At 34.6% G+C, this 18876-nt stretch overlaps 1 protein-coding gene across 3 annotated transcripts in view; it reads left to right on the top strand.

Moving 5' to 3' along the window:
- Positions 1–14910, top strand: part of Secp43 (tRNA Selenocysteine associated protein) — a 267297-nt gene extending 252387 nt beyond the window's left edge. For 2 of the 3 annotated variants that reach the window (XM_090409762.1, XM_090409763.1), the window contains exons 9-11: positions 5126–5168; positions 5540–5598; positions 14723–14910. In XM_090409762.1, coding sequence (XP_090265888.1) covers positions 5126–5168; positions 5540–5598; positions 14723–14800 — 180 coding nt within the window. In that variant the 3' untranslated portion in view covers positions 14801–14910. The remainder of the gene's footprint in view (positions 1–5125; positions 5169–5539; positions 5599–14722) is intronic. The other variant, XM_090409764.1, reaches the window with a different exon arrangement.
- Positions 14911–18876: the final 3966 nt, after the last annotated feature.

The raw sequence follows: 18876 nt of genomic DNA, 5'->3' as shown, positions 1-18876 counted from the left end.
AGATACAGTTGAAAAATATTTCATTTAGGTAGATCAAATACAGATATTAGGATCATTGTTAATGTCATACAGTTGGAAATCACAAAAGTTAAAGAATATTCTCCATTTACTTACACTGTTGTTGTTTAATTTTTTGATTTCCAACTTTATTACATTGACGATGATCCACGATACATGACTTGAAATATCTGTAGTTAATCTTTCTTAATTAAATATTTTCAACTGTGTCTACGTGTTACTTATACAGAATAAATAATGCATAGTTATCTTTTAGTAAACTTATATGTAACATTTTATTGAGTAACTTACATTGGATATCTTTGAAATTACAACTGCCAAAACTTTACAGGAGCTTATCCCATGAGTTGCTATAGCAAGTGTTGGAAGTGACCGCCTTCTTGCAAGCATAACTCACCAACTTCTGGATATTTGTGCCAGATCATACAAATAACACAGTCAGATAGCCAGTGTTTTTTCTTTATTGTATCCAAAGTTAGAATATACTTTCATTATGTACTCAGACAGAAATGTCAAGTTTGGAGACTGGAATAGTATGTTTCATGGTTTGCATGGTTGCCTCATCTTACTGCCAATAAGCATTGCATCTAGCATAGCAATAAATTAGCAAATGATGTCTCTTGATATCATTTGATGTTCACAGGGGACCAACAACATTATCATAACAAGGTGGCACATTTCGCACCAATTATCTGTGTGGAGCACTTATTCACACATCAAGCTTCTCTATAGTCCATATTTTTTAATCTTGCTGTTTGCACCAAAATGGAACCAGCTTTCATCCAAATAAAGAAAAAGATTTTTCACATTTGACGTCCGTAGACGACGTATGGTCTTTGCTGTACCTAACATGGTTTTGGCAATGATGTCTTCTGCTAGACTAAGTGGTAGGGTCACAGATTCCCTTTCTACACAAAGTTTGTAGGACAATCACAAACATCCATGCCCACAGCGGGATTCAAACCCACAGCCTCTTGGCTGCAGAGCGGACACATCTAACCACTCGGCCAACCAGGCCGGCACACAAATAAATAAAATTGACTAAAACTCCAGGCAGATTTAAAACAAACTTCCGAAACCAGCAACAGTAAGGGCATTCCCTTTTCCTCAGTTCATAAATTTCATGCTCAGTCATATGTTTGTCGAAAGAGTTCATTAATCTTGCCATTGTTGAATTTGCAATATGTGCGGTTTCTTTTCTTTTTCTGCTGTAACTAAGCATTAGGTTCATCATTTGCCAGCGTAGCATTTAGCAAACAGTGTCTTTATCATTCATTCTGTGAAAAGCAAAGCATAAACAATATGCCATTATGAGATGGCATGCTAAATGTCAATCTTTCTGCATGGAATGGTTCTTCATTCCAAATCACATGATTCTCCCTATATCCCAAATCTTTGATTTTAGGCTATTAACATTAGCCAATATACGCATGGATAGGCTTATGTGTTCGTCAGACATGTTGTAATAGGTTTCACGGTATAAAAAGAACACAGATGGTTAAGAAAATAACTGTTTATTAACTTAAAAGCTAATATTTCGCTGGTATTATATCCAGCATCTTCAGAGCACACAACACAAAGTTTGTTACAAGGGCAAGACAACCACAATCCAGTGTAACAGTGGAGACAGTATAAGTGATTGCAGCGTGCAACACAAGACTAAAGTCCTAATATGGCGCCATCTAGGTTAAAAAAAAAAAAAAATCAAAGTTTTGAAATAGTAGTCCAAATGATAAAAAATAAAAGTAATAAATATTAATTTGGTCTTAGGAAGACTGTCTCCCAAATCTTTGGTAGATTTATACAGCCATATTTGTTAAGGTTTGGAGTATGTTTCAAGGCTTCTGTTGATTCCAGGAACAGCCTCTCTGACTTGTAGAAGCTTCTGTGCATTACTTTTGTTTCTTTCCAATTGATCCTGTGTGCAGGAGTATCCAAAGCATGGTCTGCCAGACCCGACTTACCATAGCGAAAGTGTCGGATATATTTTTTGTGTTCACTGAGGCGGATGTCCACATTTCTTCCTGTCTGTCCGTAGTAGGCTTGATGGCAAGAACAGGGCACTTCATAGACACCTGGATGTGATAAAGGAGTGCATTTGTCCTTAGGTGAACGGATGAGAGTTGCTAATTTTATATAAGGTTTAAATACTGTGCGTAATTGGTGTTTGTTAAGCACCCTAGATACCTTTTCAGATGTGCCTTTAATGTATGGGATGGTGATGGTTTTGTTGTGGTCTTCTGTGGTAGATAAATCCCCTCTATCTACCACAGAAGACTACAACAAAACCATCACCATCCCATACATTAAAGGCACATCTGAAAAGGTATCTAGGGTGCTTAACAAACACCAATTACGCACAGTATTTAAACCTTATATAAAATTAGCAACTCTCATCCGTTCACCTAAGGACAAATGCACTCCTTTATCACATCCAGGTGTCTATGAAGTGCCCTGTTCTTGCCATCAAGCCTACTACGGACAGACAGGAAGAAATGTGGACATCCGCCTCAGTGAACACAAAAAATATATCCGACACTTTCGCTATGGTAAGTCGGGTCTGGCAGACCATGCTTTGGATACTCCTGCACACAGGATCAATTGGAAAGAAACAAAAGTAATGCACAGAAGCTTCTACAAGTCAGAGAGGCTGTTCCTGGAATCAACAGAAGCCTTGAAACATACTCCAAACCTTAACAAGTATGGCTGTATAATTTGGTCTTAGGATGACTGTCTCCCAAAGATTTGGGAGACAGTCTTCCTAAGACCAAATTAATATTTATTACTTTTATTTTTTATCATTTGGACTACTATTTCAAAACTTTGATTTATTTTTTTTTTTAACTAGATGGTGCCATATTAGGACTTGGGTCTTGTGTTGCACGCTGCAATCGCTTATACTGTCCCCACTGTTACACTGGATTGTGGTTGTCTTGCCCTTGTAACAAACTTAGTGTTGTGTGCTCTGAAGATGCTGGATATAATACCAGCAAAATATTAGCTTTTAAGTTAATAAATAGTTATTTTCTTAACCATCTGTGTTCTTTTTATACCGTGAAACCTATTACAACATTAGCCAATATAGAACCAGGGTTCGTAATAATTAAAAAAAAAAAAAGTGTGAAATTCCAGGCTGGTTTTCAACAACTTTCACTTAGTATGGATGGAAAAAATGAAGCTGAAAATGAAGCTGATTTGCTTACCTCTACTTAGAGGTTTTGAAGTCATAAATGTTCTTGCTCTCATTGATTGATGTGTACTATTCATCTCATTTGCTCTGCTAATCATAAGTCCATACTTTTCACATTTTTGTATATTGAAATTTCAGTCTGAATTCCTTGGTATGGATTCGACAGGTGACATATAGCTATTTGTTGATAATGTAAAGATAGATAGGATAAACAGAAATATGGCTGATATGGAGTACTTGCAGAATGATTCGAAAAGGCTGGAATTTGTGGGCGTGGGAAAATGGATATCAGAAAATATAAAGTCATGCACTTTAGCATGATTAGATATCCAATATTGTATTATATTGGCAGGATTACGCTAGAAGAAATTGATCTGGCTAGGGATCTTGGAATGTTAGTAGATAGGAAATTAAAGTTCAGGGACTATGTAGCAAATACAACTAAAAAAAAATTGCAGTGCTGAAACGAACATTGACATGTAAATATATGGATATCATTTTGCCTCTTTACGAGGCCTTGGTAGCACCACACTTGGACTATTGTGTGCAGGTCTGGTCTCCTGATGTCTGTTGTTATCCTGATACAGTGGAAAGAGAGTGTTAAAAATGATATCAGGATTCTGGAATACTGATTATGAAGAGAGAGAGATTGAGAATTTGTAGACTGCAGACACTGGCAAACAGGAAAAAGAGGGATGATGTGATTGAGACTTACAAACTTCTGAAAGGGTCATACAGGTTTTCATTTGATGAGAATTTTTCATTTTATGGAAGGTGGAGAAGGGATAAGAGGGCATGGAAGCTGAGAATGAATGTCTCTAAGAAGCAGATGAGATCTAGATTTTTCTCTCATAGAGTGGTGTATTGGAATGGATTGCCATTGCCTTGGATGTCGTGTGCAAGCAGTGTGAATGAATTCAAGAACAAGTATGATAGCTGGTGCTTGTAGTATGTGGCCTTTCTCAGTGAGTCCCTGAAGGTCTCTCTTAATAATAATTTCAATGATTTTGGGGCAAAATGCATCCTGACAATCAAAATGTTCCTACATTGTGAATGCTGTTTACAACTATGGTTGCTTCAGAGCTGCTGCAATGCAGTAATTGTGAAAACTCTTGGTACGAATACAATGAAAATAAATGCAATACACTTGTATTGGTGCTTGGCTTTTGAAAAATGCTGTATAAGGAATGCTGGTATCTGACCAGGGCTTAGAGAGCAACACTCATTTGTTAATTTATGTACTTGCCTAATTTTAATTGCTATAAAGTTAGATTTTCTGTAAAAATTCTAATTATGAAAAATTCTAATTATGATTGTCATTCACTGTCTAGTTATTAGTGAAGTATTACAAAGTTTTCAGTGTTATACTTATTATAATATCTTTTACTTGGTTTTAATAAAGTCCTTAAATTTATATGGACATCTCAGTGTGATATTCAACTTAATACCAAGATTCCTGTTAGCTCTTAATTTTCTTGTATATTTTTGGAAAAGAAATAATTTAGAAATTTAATTGTAGCTAACGAAATGAATGCAATTTCATAAAATAAATGGTAGAACTGATAGATTCCAAAATTGCTAAATATTCAGTGAATATCCGTGAAGTACTAAATAGGATTTAAAATTTTCTGGCAGATAATTCTTAAGTTTTGCTGTTGCTTTAATTAAAATGTCATCATTTTTTAATATATATATATGTATGTATAGGAAAAAGATAATGCAATATTTTCATAGTAATTTTATAAATAGAAAAATATTTAAAATTTCTAATCTTTTCGCCTTCACACACAGTCTAAATTTATTTAAAAATCTTTTCAGCATAATTTTCATTTTTAAGTAAATTTCATAGCATGAAGCTGAAACATTAAGAATTCATTTATAACTCTAGTAACATGGAATATCTTTTTCCCTTTCCAGTATTATGACACAGGGTATGACGTTTCAGATAATATAATAGAGGGTAAGTCAGTTATGAATTTGAATCCACTTCCATAAATATGCATGCTTCTGGAGGTCTTTTGTGATGTAGGTGGTCTACTAACCAGTGCTTTTCTTTCACATTCTTATACTTTTTGTCCATTGTTCTGGTTCAAAAAAAAATATATGTGTATATTATAGGTTTACTGACTTTTTGTTATAAAATCAAATTTAGTTTTCTTCCTTTTTAATGTATATTCTGAAATGATCTGTTGATATAATATATTATAACTTTTAGCTTGGATCTATAGAAAAGTTGATAAGCTGCATAGTATAAGTGTGTGAGAGAGAGGTAAATTTTTATATACTTTGAGATTTTGTATAGATGCAACACCAGTTTACTTCTCATTACAGAACATGACAGCCAAGTTGATGTTGAACAACTGAATGAAGAGCTTATGAGGAAAAATGAGGTAAGCATTGTGTGTAGGAGAAGAAATGCACTTCATTTTTTTTTTTTAATTTGCAAGAAACTCTGCTGCAGCAGAATGTTTGTAAAATGAATTTATTTCATCAAATATTTAATTTATGTGCTTTTGAAATAAAATAACTTCATACAAAGATAGTGAAAATTCATAATTCAAAAAGAATTAATTTATTCTAAAAAGAGATGCTAGTATTGTTAATACATACATTATGTATGTACTACTGTGTAGAACTGAGCTCCAGATTATCAACTCCAAATAAGGCTAGGGTTCTCTTTACGTTCTTGAGTAGTCTCGAGAGAAAGCTGCTCAGAACACTTTTTTTTTTTGTTTTTTTGGCATTATTCTGTAGTGCCTTTAAAGAAACCTCAATTTCATTTAAAGGATTTGCAAGAAGTCAAACTTCACAAAGGTCAAAACCTTTCTGAAAGGGAATGGGGGTCATACTATTTTTGTTGCCTTCATCTGTCTCTTCCTAGGGTTCCTTTTGCATTTTAGTTAACTTATCATTTGTCAGTTCAGCTGAACGAGAATCAGTGAACTCACCGACATCTGAAGCATCCATTTCCAAAACAAACCTCACCCATTTTTACAATGGGTGAGGCTTGTTTACTTTCTGGGTGATATTACTGTTTAGTTTTTTCAGAATCCTATGATCTAGAAACAAACTGTGAGCACAGTTTGCTCCAAAGTCATTCATTGTTGTTGTTGGTCTTGTTTCTTTTCAGTAATGGCCAATGTCTTTGATTGCTTAAAAGATATTTGAGTGCTTGTCAAAAGTCTTTCAGGGTTATAGTTTCATTACCTAACCAAGCTGTGGTAGCTACAACAGCTTGGTTATCAGTATGATATCAACAGAAGCATTTGATGGTTGCAGTTATTGTTTTCGTCCAGAGATTGAATAAGCAGAAGGTATTGTGGACCTAATATATACCTTTTACATTTGGATTTAAGTCAATCAGTGTTGTAGGATGACCTCATTCATCATCAAGAAGCAGTGAAACTTTGAATGTCTAATTATTCTACCTAGATTATCCTCTTCTATCTGGAACAAAGTAATTTATGAACACTACTACTCATGGAATAGTGCAGTGTTATCCATGAACTTTTATTAGGGCTCAAAATAATTGACAGTGTCGCCTTGTCAGTGTCCCTGAACGTCCTCAGTTTTTCCAAGTGAACTACAAGATCTTTAGTTTAGAGTCTTCCAAAGTATTAACACCAAGTAGCACGTTTAAACATTATGCTGAAATATTGAATCCTGGAACTTTTTTCTCTTCATTTGCTATAAAAGTTATTGATGGCATATTTTTTGAAATAGGCCAGTCTTATCAACATTGAAAATTTGACAAAACCATTAACCTTCCTCTTCAATCATTTTTGATAATTTGTTGAAGGAAATTCTTTGGCTGCATCATGATCAGCACTTGCAGGCTTGCCAAATGATGAAAGCATTTTCCATTTTATCCTTTTCTTGAAAATACAGCACTTGCCTTAAAAATAAGCAGAATCATCTGTTGTCCCCCCCACACACACACACACACCATGCATATGTTAATGCCTTGAAGAGACTTCTAGCTTTATCTTGATTCACTTCAATATTCAAGTATTGGTTTTTCACTATTTCAATTCTGAATCCAAATTGTTAAACAGCATTCCATTTCTTCAACAACAATATTTTATTTTTTTTAGAAATAATAATAATAATTAACTACTGACTGAACTGAGCCTCCATTGTGAGATAATCACAAATTTTTTATTTCTTTTAAAACTATTACAGCTGTAGAATGATTGACATTCAAGTAATTTTAGATTACTTAATCAGGTCCATTTTAGTTTTTATTAAAATCAGTTGATGGGTTTTCCCATTTTTGGCCCCTCTCCTCAGCTTTCCACATCAGTGCCAGAGTATCCAGTGCCTGCCTGGGTGTCCGAGTGGTTTTACATATCTCTCTCCAGCCAAAAGGCTGCGGGTTTGAATCCCACAGTGGGCATGGATGTGTGTGATTGTCTGTGAAAATACTAGTAGTTGTGGTTGGCAGTAGATGGCATTGGTGTAGTTGTAGTTCATTGTAGTTGGTGAATTGGGTTGTGGAGACAGAGAGCTCGAGTCTTTGGACTCTGTGGAGGTGTCATGTAGTATCCCATTGTATTATGTGGTATCCCATCAAAAACTTTTGATGGGATACCACATAAAATTCTAAACAGTAAATTGCAGCACATTCTTCTTGGGCCAATACTATTTAATTTGTTCATTAATGATACAGGAAAGTATCTGAGAGGAACTATTTAGTTGATTGCAAAATTGGGTAGAGCAGTAGTTAATACATATGATAAAATTTTGCAGGATGATTTGGATAGACTGGCAGTCTGGACAATGGAGAATGAATGTTAGTTAATGTGGCAAAGGGTAAGGTTATAAATTTTTTGATAAGATTACCAGCTGTGTACCACATTGATGGAACTGTACTCCTGAAAATTGATAAAGCTAGGAATCTTGTGATATTAGTTGATAGATAGTTAAAGTTTAGAGCATATATTGCAAAAATGGCTAAAACAGCTTATTGGAATCCTTGATTACTGAAGAATACCCAGATAAATAGGTTGTTTTCAAATGGGATCTTATCAAAGCTCTATAAAGAGCTTTGATAAGATCCCATTGACTACTGCATGCAGATCTGGTCACTTGGGTTTTTTGGGAATGAGGAGGAGGTGGAGAGGATCCAGAGTAGGGATCCCATTTTTTGAAAACAAAAAACCGGGACACAATAAATTTTGTAGAATTAAGGGTTAAGAGAAATAAATTATATTCATTAACATTATGTATTTTAAAATAAAAAAATTAAATATTTATTTGAATTTGAATTTGATTTATTAATGTGGATAACATAAATGTTTATACATATTAAATAAATAGAATTCTAATAAAAGCACTTAAACATGTAACACTTAAATCAAATATTAATAAGTATATGAAATATAAAGACATAGCATAAGGATATAAAATGTTAATGTCTTTTGTATATACTTTTTTGTATTGACATGGTCAGTTATATCTGCCTTACCTCCGTGGCCAATGTTAAATTCTGCATGGCACATGCTACATTTCACTCTTGAGCTATCATCACAATCACTGCTTTTTGTTATGAAAATGAAAGGAAAAAGATCCTTCAATTTTTCATTGAAATTACACTTTCTTTTGGGCATTTTGTAACAAACAGTATAATTTTATTAATTTAAAAAATACAATATTCACAATTAATACGAGAATGCAAGAATATGAAATGAACAGTTGTTCAAAATTAGGTTATATCACATACCCTGTAGCGATATAAAAACAATTTAGCACCTGATGCGTGAAGCTTAGTTCGCATGATGTATGATATCTGACGGTCCGAAATGTTTCTCATTGGTTGAAAGAAAATGAACTATCGTGGCATGTCATCATCATCAAATTCATCATCAAATTCCTGCCATGTACCCTCAAGGGGTGTACAGGATATGATAGTACTACATGAAAAAATTACATCATTACTAACATCCTATCTACAATTTTCCTCCAAATCAGCCTGTTACTTGTCAAGACTCCAACATTATCAGATCTTATATTTCTATTGTCTAAGGCACTTTGTACCATATCAATCCACCTATATCTTGGTCTTCCTCTGGGTCATTTTCTTGTCAACCTGGCAGAGAACACTTGTTTTGCTAATCTTTCTTCACCCATTCTGTTTAAGTGACCATATCACCTGAGATTAGCTCTGCTAACGCATTCCTGGATGCTGACAATTTCAAGTTCTTTTCTAAGATCCTAGTTTTTAATATGATATTGCATTGATGCCATCTGTTCACACCTCTAATCTTTCTCAGGATTCTCATATCTGCGGTCTCTAGTCTTTGGTCAAGTGTTTTACTTCTGACCCAGCTCTCAGATCCATAATTTAAAACTGGTTTGAACACTGTTCTTGTATATAGCTAATTTAGTGTTCCGACTAATTTCTCTCTTTTTCTATATTGAATTTACCATCTGAACTGAAAATCGTGCCTAAGTAGCTGAAAAGTTTTACTTGTTCCACAGGTTCCATTCAAAACACAGTTGACATTTTCAATGATTCTGCCTATTTTCATTGTCTTTGTCTTTTTATTGCATGACCATATCTATTACAACAGTTATTCAATTTAGTCAAGGAATCTTGCAGACTCTTAGTGGATTTATTGATAAGTATAACTTCGTCCACATAAAGCAAAGAGCTGACATTAACATCTCCAATTTTGATATGATGTTTAATACCACTTTCCTTCATAATGTGATCCATATAGATAATGAATAACAGAGGGGATAATGTACATCCTTGTCTCACACCAGATTTAACATTAAACCATCTTCCTGTACTTCCTTCATTTCTAACTGCTGACTTACAACTCAAATAAAGACTAAGTATTGCTTGATATAATGCCCCATTGACACCATATAACTGTAGTGTATTGAATAGCTTCTCTCTTGGCATTGTCATATGCCTTTTCCAAATCGACAAAACTTAAAATACAGATCTTTGTTATATTCCCATGCTTTCTCGACTATCTGTCGTAAAGTGAAGATTTGATTCTGACACCTCTATTTAGCCTGAATCCAGCTTGTTCTTCACCCAGCTTTTCTTCCACAATTCTTCTCAATCATTTCTCAAGTATTCTTGCATAGATCTTGTCATTAACACTTAGTAGAGAAATACCTCTGTAATTCTCACATTCAGTTTTATTTCCCTTTTTATATATGGGTACTATGAGAGCTCTACTCCAATCATCGGGAATTCGTCCCTCTGTCCAGGTTTTCTGACCTATGCAGTGCAGCCATATAAGACCTTTATACCACCATTCTTCAGCATTTCTGGTCGATACCAGAAATGGTGTCATCGTGGCATGTTAATATTCAAAAACATGTTGACCAATGAGAATCATTTCAGACCATCAGATATCGTACGCTATGCAAACTAAGCTTGAGACAAAAGATTGCTAAAAATTTATGGCTGACCAGATGAATGAAATAGATGCTGTGGTTACAATTAGTTAAACATATAGTTGGGCAACTGTCTCCCTCATTCTGACATTCTTTTCTCCAGCTGAATGTAATGTATGGAACTAAATCATTTTCCCAAAATTCTAACATTCTGGTAATTAACAAACTTCAAAATAAATATGTCTCTGCTTTTTGTTTTGTAAACATACATTTTTAAAAGCACCCAAAAAATATTACAACTTGTACTTATTCTTATTAGAAATGTTAATATTTTTATATTCTAAAAAATTCAGGACATTTAGCGTCCCAAACTAAACATATCAGGACACTGGGACAGAAGTAATAAAAACCGAGAAATATGAGACCCCTAATGCAGAGGCAAGTGACTAAGATGATATCAGGTCTATGGAATGAACTTTATGAGGATAGGTTGTGAAAGTTCATGGCTTAGAGAAATTCGTCGACACCCAGAAAAGGGGTGATGTGATTGAGACATACAAATTACTGAAGGGTTTTTACAAGATTAATACAGAGAAAATTTTTCAGAACAAGTTTGGTGGTGGAAGAACTAGGGGCCATCCTTGTAAACTGAGCAAGAGTATGGTTAGCAGGGATGTAAGCAGTGCCAAATTAAGGGGTGGGTTGACTGGGCCCTGGGCACCAAAACTAAGGCTGGCGCTTGGGCCTTAGAGCCTGTGCTCCTTCCAAAAATAATGAAAATAATGATTCACAAATTTCAAATTCAAAAATGACAGTTTATTTCCAGAAAACATCAATTCACCATTAGAAGTTTTTAAAAGCAAGCAATTTGCAGAATATAGTTCAAATACTCAGTAAATTGAGAATTTTGCTGACAATTCCTTTAATGGTAGCAACAGCTGAAGGAAGTTTTAGCAAATTAAAACTTATCAAAACATATTTGCAATCGACAATAGGAAGTGAGAGATTAAAGTCTTTAGTCTTGCGATCTATTGAAAATGCTGTTGCTCAGAAAATAGACTGAAAGAATAAAAGCTTTTGCAGATTTAAAATCAAGAAGATAAATATCTAAATTATTATTGATTAAATTAAGATTACAGTTTAAAATCAGTAATTTTTGTTTGTAATCATTTTTATTTTCTTTTTTATGCAGTATATCTGAGTGAATAAAAATGATACATAGAAATAATGAAGTTATGAAATTATTAATAATTTGAGAAAATACTTATACTTACAATTAGAAAGTAATTAAGTATAAAAAAAAAAAAAATTAGGGGCATCACACACATGGAGTCTGCCTGGGGTGAAATTATCTTGGTCCATCACTAGGTGTAAGGACACAGTCAGGGAGAGATCAGGGCTCCTGATTTCTTTCTGACAAAAGGTTAGGAATGGCATGGAGTGCACAGTTCTTGATAAAGTGGGGACCTTATCAAGAACTGTGGGGTCTTGATGAAGCAGGGATTTTGCTTGTCATTTGTGCAAGAATAGAAGGAGAAGAGTACTGCAGGTAAGTTAGCCTAGTCTTTGAGTGATGTTCCAATCACACCATCTAGATGTTAGAGCAGGGGAAACATGATTGGTCAAAATTGCACCAAGTCTCCTTGGTGATGGATCAGAGGTCGTCACTGCCATTTGGATAGGAGACAAGTTTGCAGCTTTTTTCCCTTTCAAAATTAGATTGAAATTTGTTTATGGTTTTTTTGTGAACTGTGGTATAAGCTTTGTGTTATGTTGGAATTTTGGGTCATGAGCCATTTGCAATATGATTCCCCCCCCCCTTGAACTTAGTGGAAAACTGTAACAAAAGGCTGTTTAATGCATTATTGTAATATCTTTATTCTATATAGCAGTGCTCTTTTACTTTTGTAACCTTTTTTTCCTTATTCTACTGCATACTATGTTTATCCACATTTTGTATTTACTAGTCGAATGCCTATGAACACTGGAAAATTTATTTGTTAAGACTGCGCCACCAGTATTTCTATATCAGCCTAAGACTTAGTAATACATCCGGTAGATCTCTCTCTCTTACTAGCATAAATTCCTTCATTGAAGTTTACATAAACAGTCGTTGTTCTCAAGTATTTAAACTACACTTTTAATGCCTTAGTTGTTTCCCGCTTACAAGTCTGAGTTTATTTAGGAACAGTGCATTGTAAATTAAATGATCAGGCGGCACTCTACTGCCATATAAATAAACCACATTTATTTGCATTAATATCAAAGTACATTAATTAATTAAACGATAGGGAGGTTACTCTCTCTACCTATCCGTTAGACTTTCAGCATAAAGAAACAAACTTTCCCTTTTCAATACTAAATAACTATACAATAATTACTCAGTTTCTTCTCTGCTTATTAAATCAAATTATTGAAACTCTAATTTATCACAAAGAGATTAGCTAACTTTGCCAAGTTATTTCACAAATCTTATGCCAATTATTAACATTCCAAATGATTCTCTTATGGACACTTCTTATTTTTATTAACTTAATTCTTATCAGTCCATCTATAACGTATCTCCTAGATTATAAAAGGAAATGTACAACAAAAAAGCGGAACAAACTTACAGAGGCTCTGTGTTACACTCAATCAAAGGTCTTGCACTAAAGTCCCTATGCCTTTTCTTTCATCTTGGGTCTTAGGCTTCCTTCTGGAGTGTCTTGCTTCAGCGGCATCTCTTCGGGGATTTGGCGGGTTTTGGGTTGCAATCTGCAGTACTCGAATAACTCAGGCAAAAGGTTTCAGCATATGGGCAAATTCTCTGGCGCTTGAAGTTCGCTATTGGCTTCAGTTGACCTCCCGTGGCAAAAAGACATTTGACTGACACTTGGCTCAGGTATTTACATCGGCTGTTCTCTCATCATTCCCATTTTTCTCCTCTGGATCCTACTCCCGGTATTTCTGCCGCTTGCCTCTGATTGCCATCCTCTGATGTTCGGCTCAGTCCCTTTTTATTTCACATTCTCTGGAACCTTGCACCAAGGATTGTAACCCCTGAAGAATTTGGCACGTCCCCTTGATTTTCTGTTAAGACTGACCCGTTCTTTCCTCTCTTCTCCTCCGTGCACTCCTATAATCATATCTTGTCGGGCAGTGGAAACTTCTCTGAACATTGCTGATCTCTTGACACTAACTTTGAAGGTGTTTATACACAAATTTGCAAACAACTTTCTCATACACTTAAATCGCAAACAACTTTCTTATGCCCTTACATAGAGCTATTATACAAAGCCCTGGTGGCAAAGCATTGCCTTTGTTTTTGACATTCTAGAATTTTTTTTGTTAAAGCAGTAAGTGCAGTCAATTCCCATAGGGTTATTTACATTAATATCTAGCATAAAATATAGAGAGACAAACAAGGTTATTTTTGTAACATTCTCATGAGACTTGACCTCTGGAAATACCAGAGGTCAAGTCGATGTAGAACATCGACTAGAACCAAGACATCGAGTTTTACAAAACCATGACTTGGATAGCAGTTGGGTATTTTGTGTGAAATGAGAAATGAAAGCTTTCATTCCAGTCTAAACATATATGTGGAGGACAGAAATAGCAATTGGACTGTGGAAAGGAAGAGTAGAAGAAATCACAAAAACATTCTATTTGGCACCCTTGTAATGCCAGAAGGTGCAGGACTGATAATGCTGGGTGAGGGATGGTCCATAATGAAGAAAACTTAAAGTTGTTTCCCCACTGCATTTGGCAGTGAGATCAACTCATATCCACTGATTTATACATGAATACATACATACAGGCATTAATCTTTGCCTCATCAGTTGCAAAGATTAATGTTTAGGTTGTCTTCCATTTTCTAACAGATGAAAGTAATATTTTTCCACTAGAACAGCTGCACTATGAAAAGGGTTTGGCAGTTGATTTTTCTGTTCATACACCTTTCTTCACTATTCATACACCTTTGACTGTATTTTTTAAGCAAGAAGCAATTAATACTTAAGGTCAACTGAACACAAATAATTTTAATCTTTCATTTAAAAATATAAAATGTAAAATAAAAAAAAATGTTCTGAATATATATTTTGAAGAGTAAATGAAATAAATCTTAATATATTATCCTTCCCCCCCCCCAAAAAAAATTATTTTTTTGTATTGCAGGAATTCTATGATGCTTTAGATGCTTCTCGATGGCTGCCAACAGATGGACTTGACCCTCCACTTGTTTCTGTCAGTTGAAGTTCTGGAGCTTTAATATCATCATATATATATATATATTTTTTTTTTTTTTGTAATGCACTAAACTTAAAAAAAAATCCTGTATATAATTAAAATAATTTCTCATACTATCTTGCTTCTGTTTTGTTTCCACCACTTTTGATTTGAAAGATTCAAGCATTTTATTTATCAAGTTGCAATTCATTTATTTAACAGAACTAATTTGGCAAAAGAAAAAAGCATAAAAACATGTTGTTTTATTGATATATTAAGTATATGCATTTGGTATAATTCTATCAACGTACCAAAATGAGTTAATACATCTCTTTATGCTGAATTTCATAACATCTCACAAGACTTTCATATCCATTTGTTAAAATGCTTCAAACTTAGTTCTTTTCAAATCCAGAAAATGCTGGCCTGGTTGCCAAGGGGTTAGCATACCTACTCTCCAACAGGTCATGGGTTTGAATCCTGCCGTGGGCATACAGTAGATGTTTGTAATTGTCTTTAGGTTGGAGATGAATTTCATCACCCGGTGTGAGACCATCTCCTCGCTTATTGGAGGCCTGAAGTGGCTTGAAAAAGTTTTCCATGTTCGGTCTCTGGAGCAGGGTTTTTGGACTATACAAAACAAATATATATATAAAACTGATAATGGCAAAAAAAATTCCTATCCCATCCACCGCACAAAATGTATTATAAGTTTATAATAAGCTTTCATTGGTTAGAACCACACAATATATATATATATATATATATATATACACACACACACAGCTAATTTTCTTTTTACGTGTTTTTTTTTTTTACATGATTTTGAAATAACACGGTTTAGAAAACAAAAGCAATTCTATTTTTACACTATATATTTTGATTTAACACAGTTCAAATGGTGTTTATTTTTAAAATTTCTGTTTGAATTCAGTTCTGTTAAAAAGGGTACTTCCATTATAATTATCATTTCCTAGTATGATACATATGTATCTAAACTTGAATTTTGAGGATCCCTCTCGATGTTTTAAATATCGGGGATTACTCTGCGCAACAGAATGTAGCCAAATTCAGGAGATCATGTATTAAAACCATTACTCATTAATTGGAGTGTTTAAGGGTCAAAGCTATATAACTGAGAGGAGACCTCCGCATAGCATTTCAAGGAATGTGGAGAACTCACCAGGGCTTTTGACCTAATGTCCAGTTCTCACCTTCTCATGGTGCACCCTGTTAGGTATCTACCACAATACTGAATGAATGAGGATGGCCTGGCAACTTGGGATTTAACCGACCAAATTGTATTCTTATTGGCTTAAACCGAAATAAAAAAATTATTGTACAACATGACAGAATTTCATGGTGGGGTGTCGTGCGGTTAAACATGGTCCCCGTTTGTTTTGCCAGGGAACCAGGGCAAAGCAAAAAGTCAGCTACTGGAACAAATCCTAAAACTCACCCCAACTCAACATCACCAGTGTTCAAGATTGGTACTATCAACATAAGAAGCCTGAATGGCAAAGAAATGGAGTTAGCTGAGGAATTGGATAAGTACCAAATCGACATAATAGGGGTCATTGAAACAAAAAAAAAAAAAAGGCAAAAACTGTTTAGATCTTTCTAAGTAACAGATACAAAATGTTATATTTAGGGAATGACACTAAATACGAGGCTAATCTTCTGGAATGGCAGGCAGTCTCGAGTAGAGTGATGTGGGCAAATATGAGAATGGGGAACTGGACAATGAGACATATTTGTGCCTATGGTCCCACAGAAGGTTCTACTAAGGTAGAAGTGGAGGAATTTTTTGAGGCTTGAGAGAAAGCAACTGACACAATGAAAAAGGAAAAGTTGGTCCTTGTTGCAGATTTAAATAGCAGAGTAGGAAATGATTGTCAGACATACAAAAATATATTGGGAAAATTTGGAGAAAAGAGCAAAGCTAATAATAATGGCAAATCCCTGTTGGATTTTTGCTCAGGACATGGACTGGTTATTACTAACACAATGTTCCGACATAAAAATGTGCACAAATTCACATGGAGAGAAGAGGCAAGGAATAAGAAAAGTCTCATTGATATGCTATTGTTGTATAGTGATGTATTTTATCCTTGAGCAGGATAAAATTGAATTCATATTGAAAAGAACATGTAAAAAAATTTTAAAGTGAATAAAAGTTGAGCAACTCTCAGATGTGAACTGTAGACTAAAATACACAAACATGACTGAAGAAAAAATGAAAGACTTTGAGAACAGGAACCAAACCTTAGAGATTTCAGTGGCAAACCCTGAAGAAAACACACACTGATTGATTCAGCCAGAGAGGCGTGTGGTGAGGTTGTCCTGTAAGGATAGAAAAATCAGAACTTCATGATGGACAAAGGAAGTTAAAGAGGCAGTGAAAAAAAAGAGAAAATCATATCAAAAGTTCCTGACAAATAAGTCAGCTTTTACTCTTATAGAATACAGAGACAAATGAGAAAGCTAAACTCTGAGTAAAACCAGCTAAACAAAAGTAATGGGAGGACTTAGGTAAGAACATAGAAAATAAATATCAATAAGGTAGAAAATTATTCTGGAGGCTGTTGAAAAAATCTCAAAAATTGAGGAAACAGTGCTGTAAAAGAAATTAGAGATGATAAAGTGACATGAAAACTGTTGTAAAAGATATCCTCGATGTATGGAGTAATTACTTCAAAAAATTGCTAAACAAAATTATTGGTGACAGCACAGTAGTAAATAAAACACTCAACAGGAATGCAATCAGGAATATATATCCATACTTGACATGGAAAAAATCACCAAAAGCCTGAAATGTGGAAAGGCAGTAGGAGTAGATGATATTCAACTAGAAATGCTCAAGTATGGAGGTATAAAAGTCTTACAGTGGCTGCACTGCATAGTTCAGAAGGCCTGGACAGAGGAACGAATTCCAGATGATCGGAGTAGAGCTCTCACTACCCATATATAAAAAATTTAAACTGAATATGAGAATTACAGAGATATTTCTCCACTGAGTGTTCCTGATAAGATATATGCAAGTATACTTGAGAAACGGATATGAAGTTTAGTGAAGAACAAGCTGGATTCAGGCCAAATAGAGGCTGTCAGGATCAGATTTTCACTTTTCTACAGATAGTCAAGAAATCATGGGAATATAACAAAGATCTGTAGTTAAGTTTTGTAGATCTGGAAAAGGCATATTACAAGGTGCCAAGGGAGAAGCTATTCAAAACGCTACAGTTATATGGTGTCAATGGGGCATTATAGCAAGCAATACTTAGTCTTTATTTGAGTTGTAAGTCAGCAGTTAGAATTGATGGAAGTACATTAAGGTTGTTTAATGTTAAATCTAGTGTCAGACAAGGATGTACATTATCTCCTCTGTTATTCATTATCTATATGGATCACATTATGAAGGAAAGTGGTATTAAACCTGATATCAAAATTGGAGATGTTAATCTCAGCTTTTTGCTTTATGCAGATAATGTTGTACTTCTAAATAAATCCATTACAAGTTTGCAAGATTCCCTGACTAAAGTGGATGACTGTTGTAATAGATATGGTATGAAAGTCAGCATGAGGTATGAAAGTCAAAATGTCAACCGCATTGTGAATGGAGAACCCATAGAACAAGTAAAACATTTCAGTTACTTAGGCACAATTTTTAGTGAAGATGGGTAAATTAAATATGTAAATAGACAACAGGATCAACAAAGCTGGTATGGTAGGAAATCAAATGCATAAATTTATATGGAATACGAGAGAAATTAGTCAAAATGCTAAATTAGCTGTATACAAGACAGTGTTCAAACCACTTTTAACTTATGGATCTGAGAGCTGGGTCAGAAGTAAAATACTTTAGCAAAGATTAGAGACATCAGATATAAGAGTCCTGAGAAGGATTAGGGGCATGAACAGATGGCATCAATGGCAATGTCATATTAAAAATGAGTATATTAGAAAAGAACTTGATATTGTCAGCATCCAGGAATGCGTTAGCAGAGCTAATCTCAGGTGGTATGGTCACTTAAACAGAATGGGAGAGGAAAGATTAGCAAAACGTGTTCTCTGCCATGTTGGTATGAAAAAGACCCAGAGGA

This window comes from Typopeltis vanoorti, chromosome 20 (assembly GCF_054136105.1).
Source record: "Typopeltis vanoorti isolate ZY-2024b chromosome 20, IOZ_Tvanoo_1.0, whole genome shotgun sequence".
Classification (NCBI taxonomy): Eukaryota; Metazoa; Arthropoda; class Arachnida; order Uropygi; family Thelyphonidae; genus Typopeltis; species Typopeltis vanoorti.
This window is presented reverse-complemented; position numbering and strand designations above follow the sequence as displayed.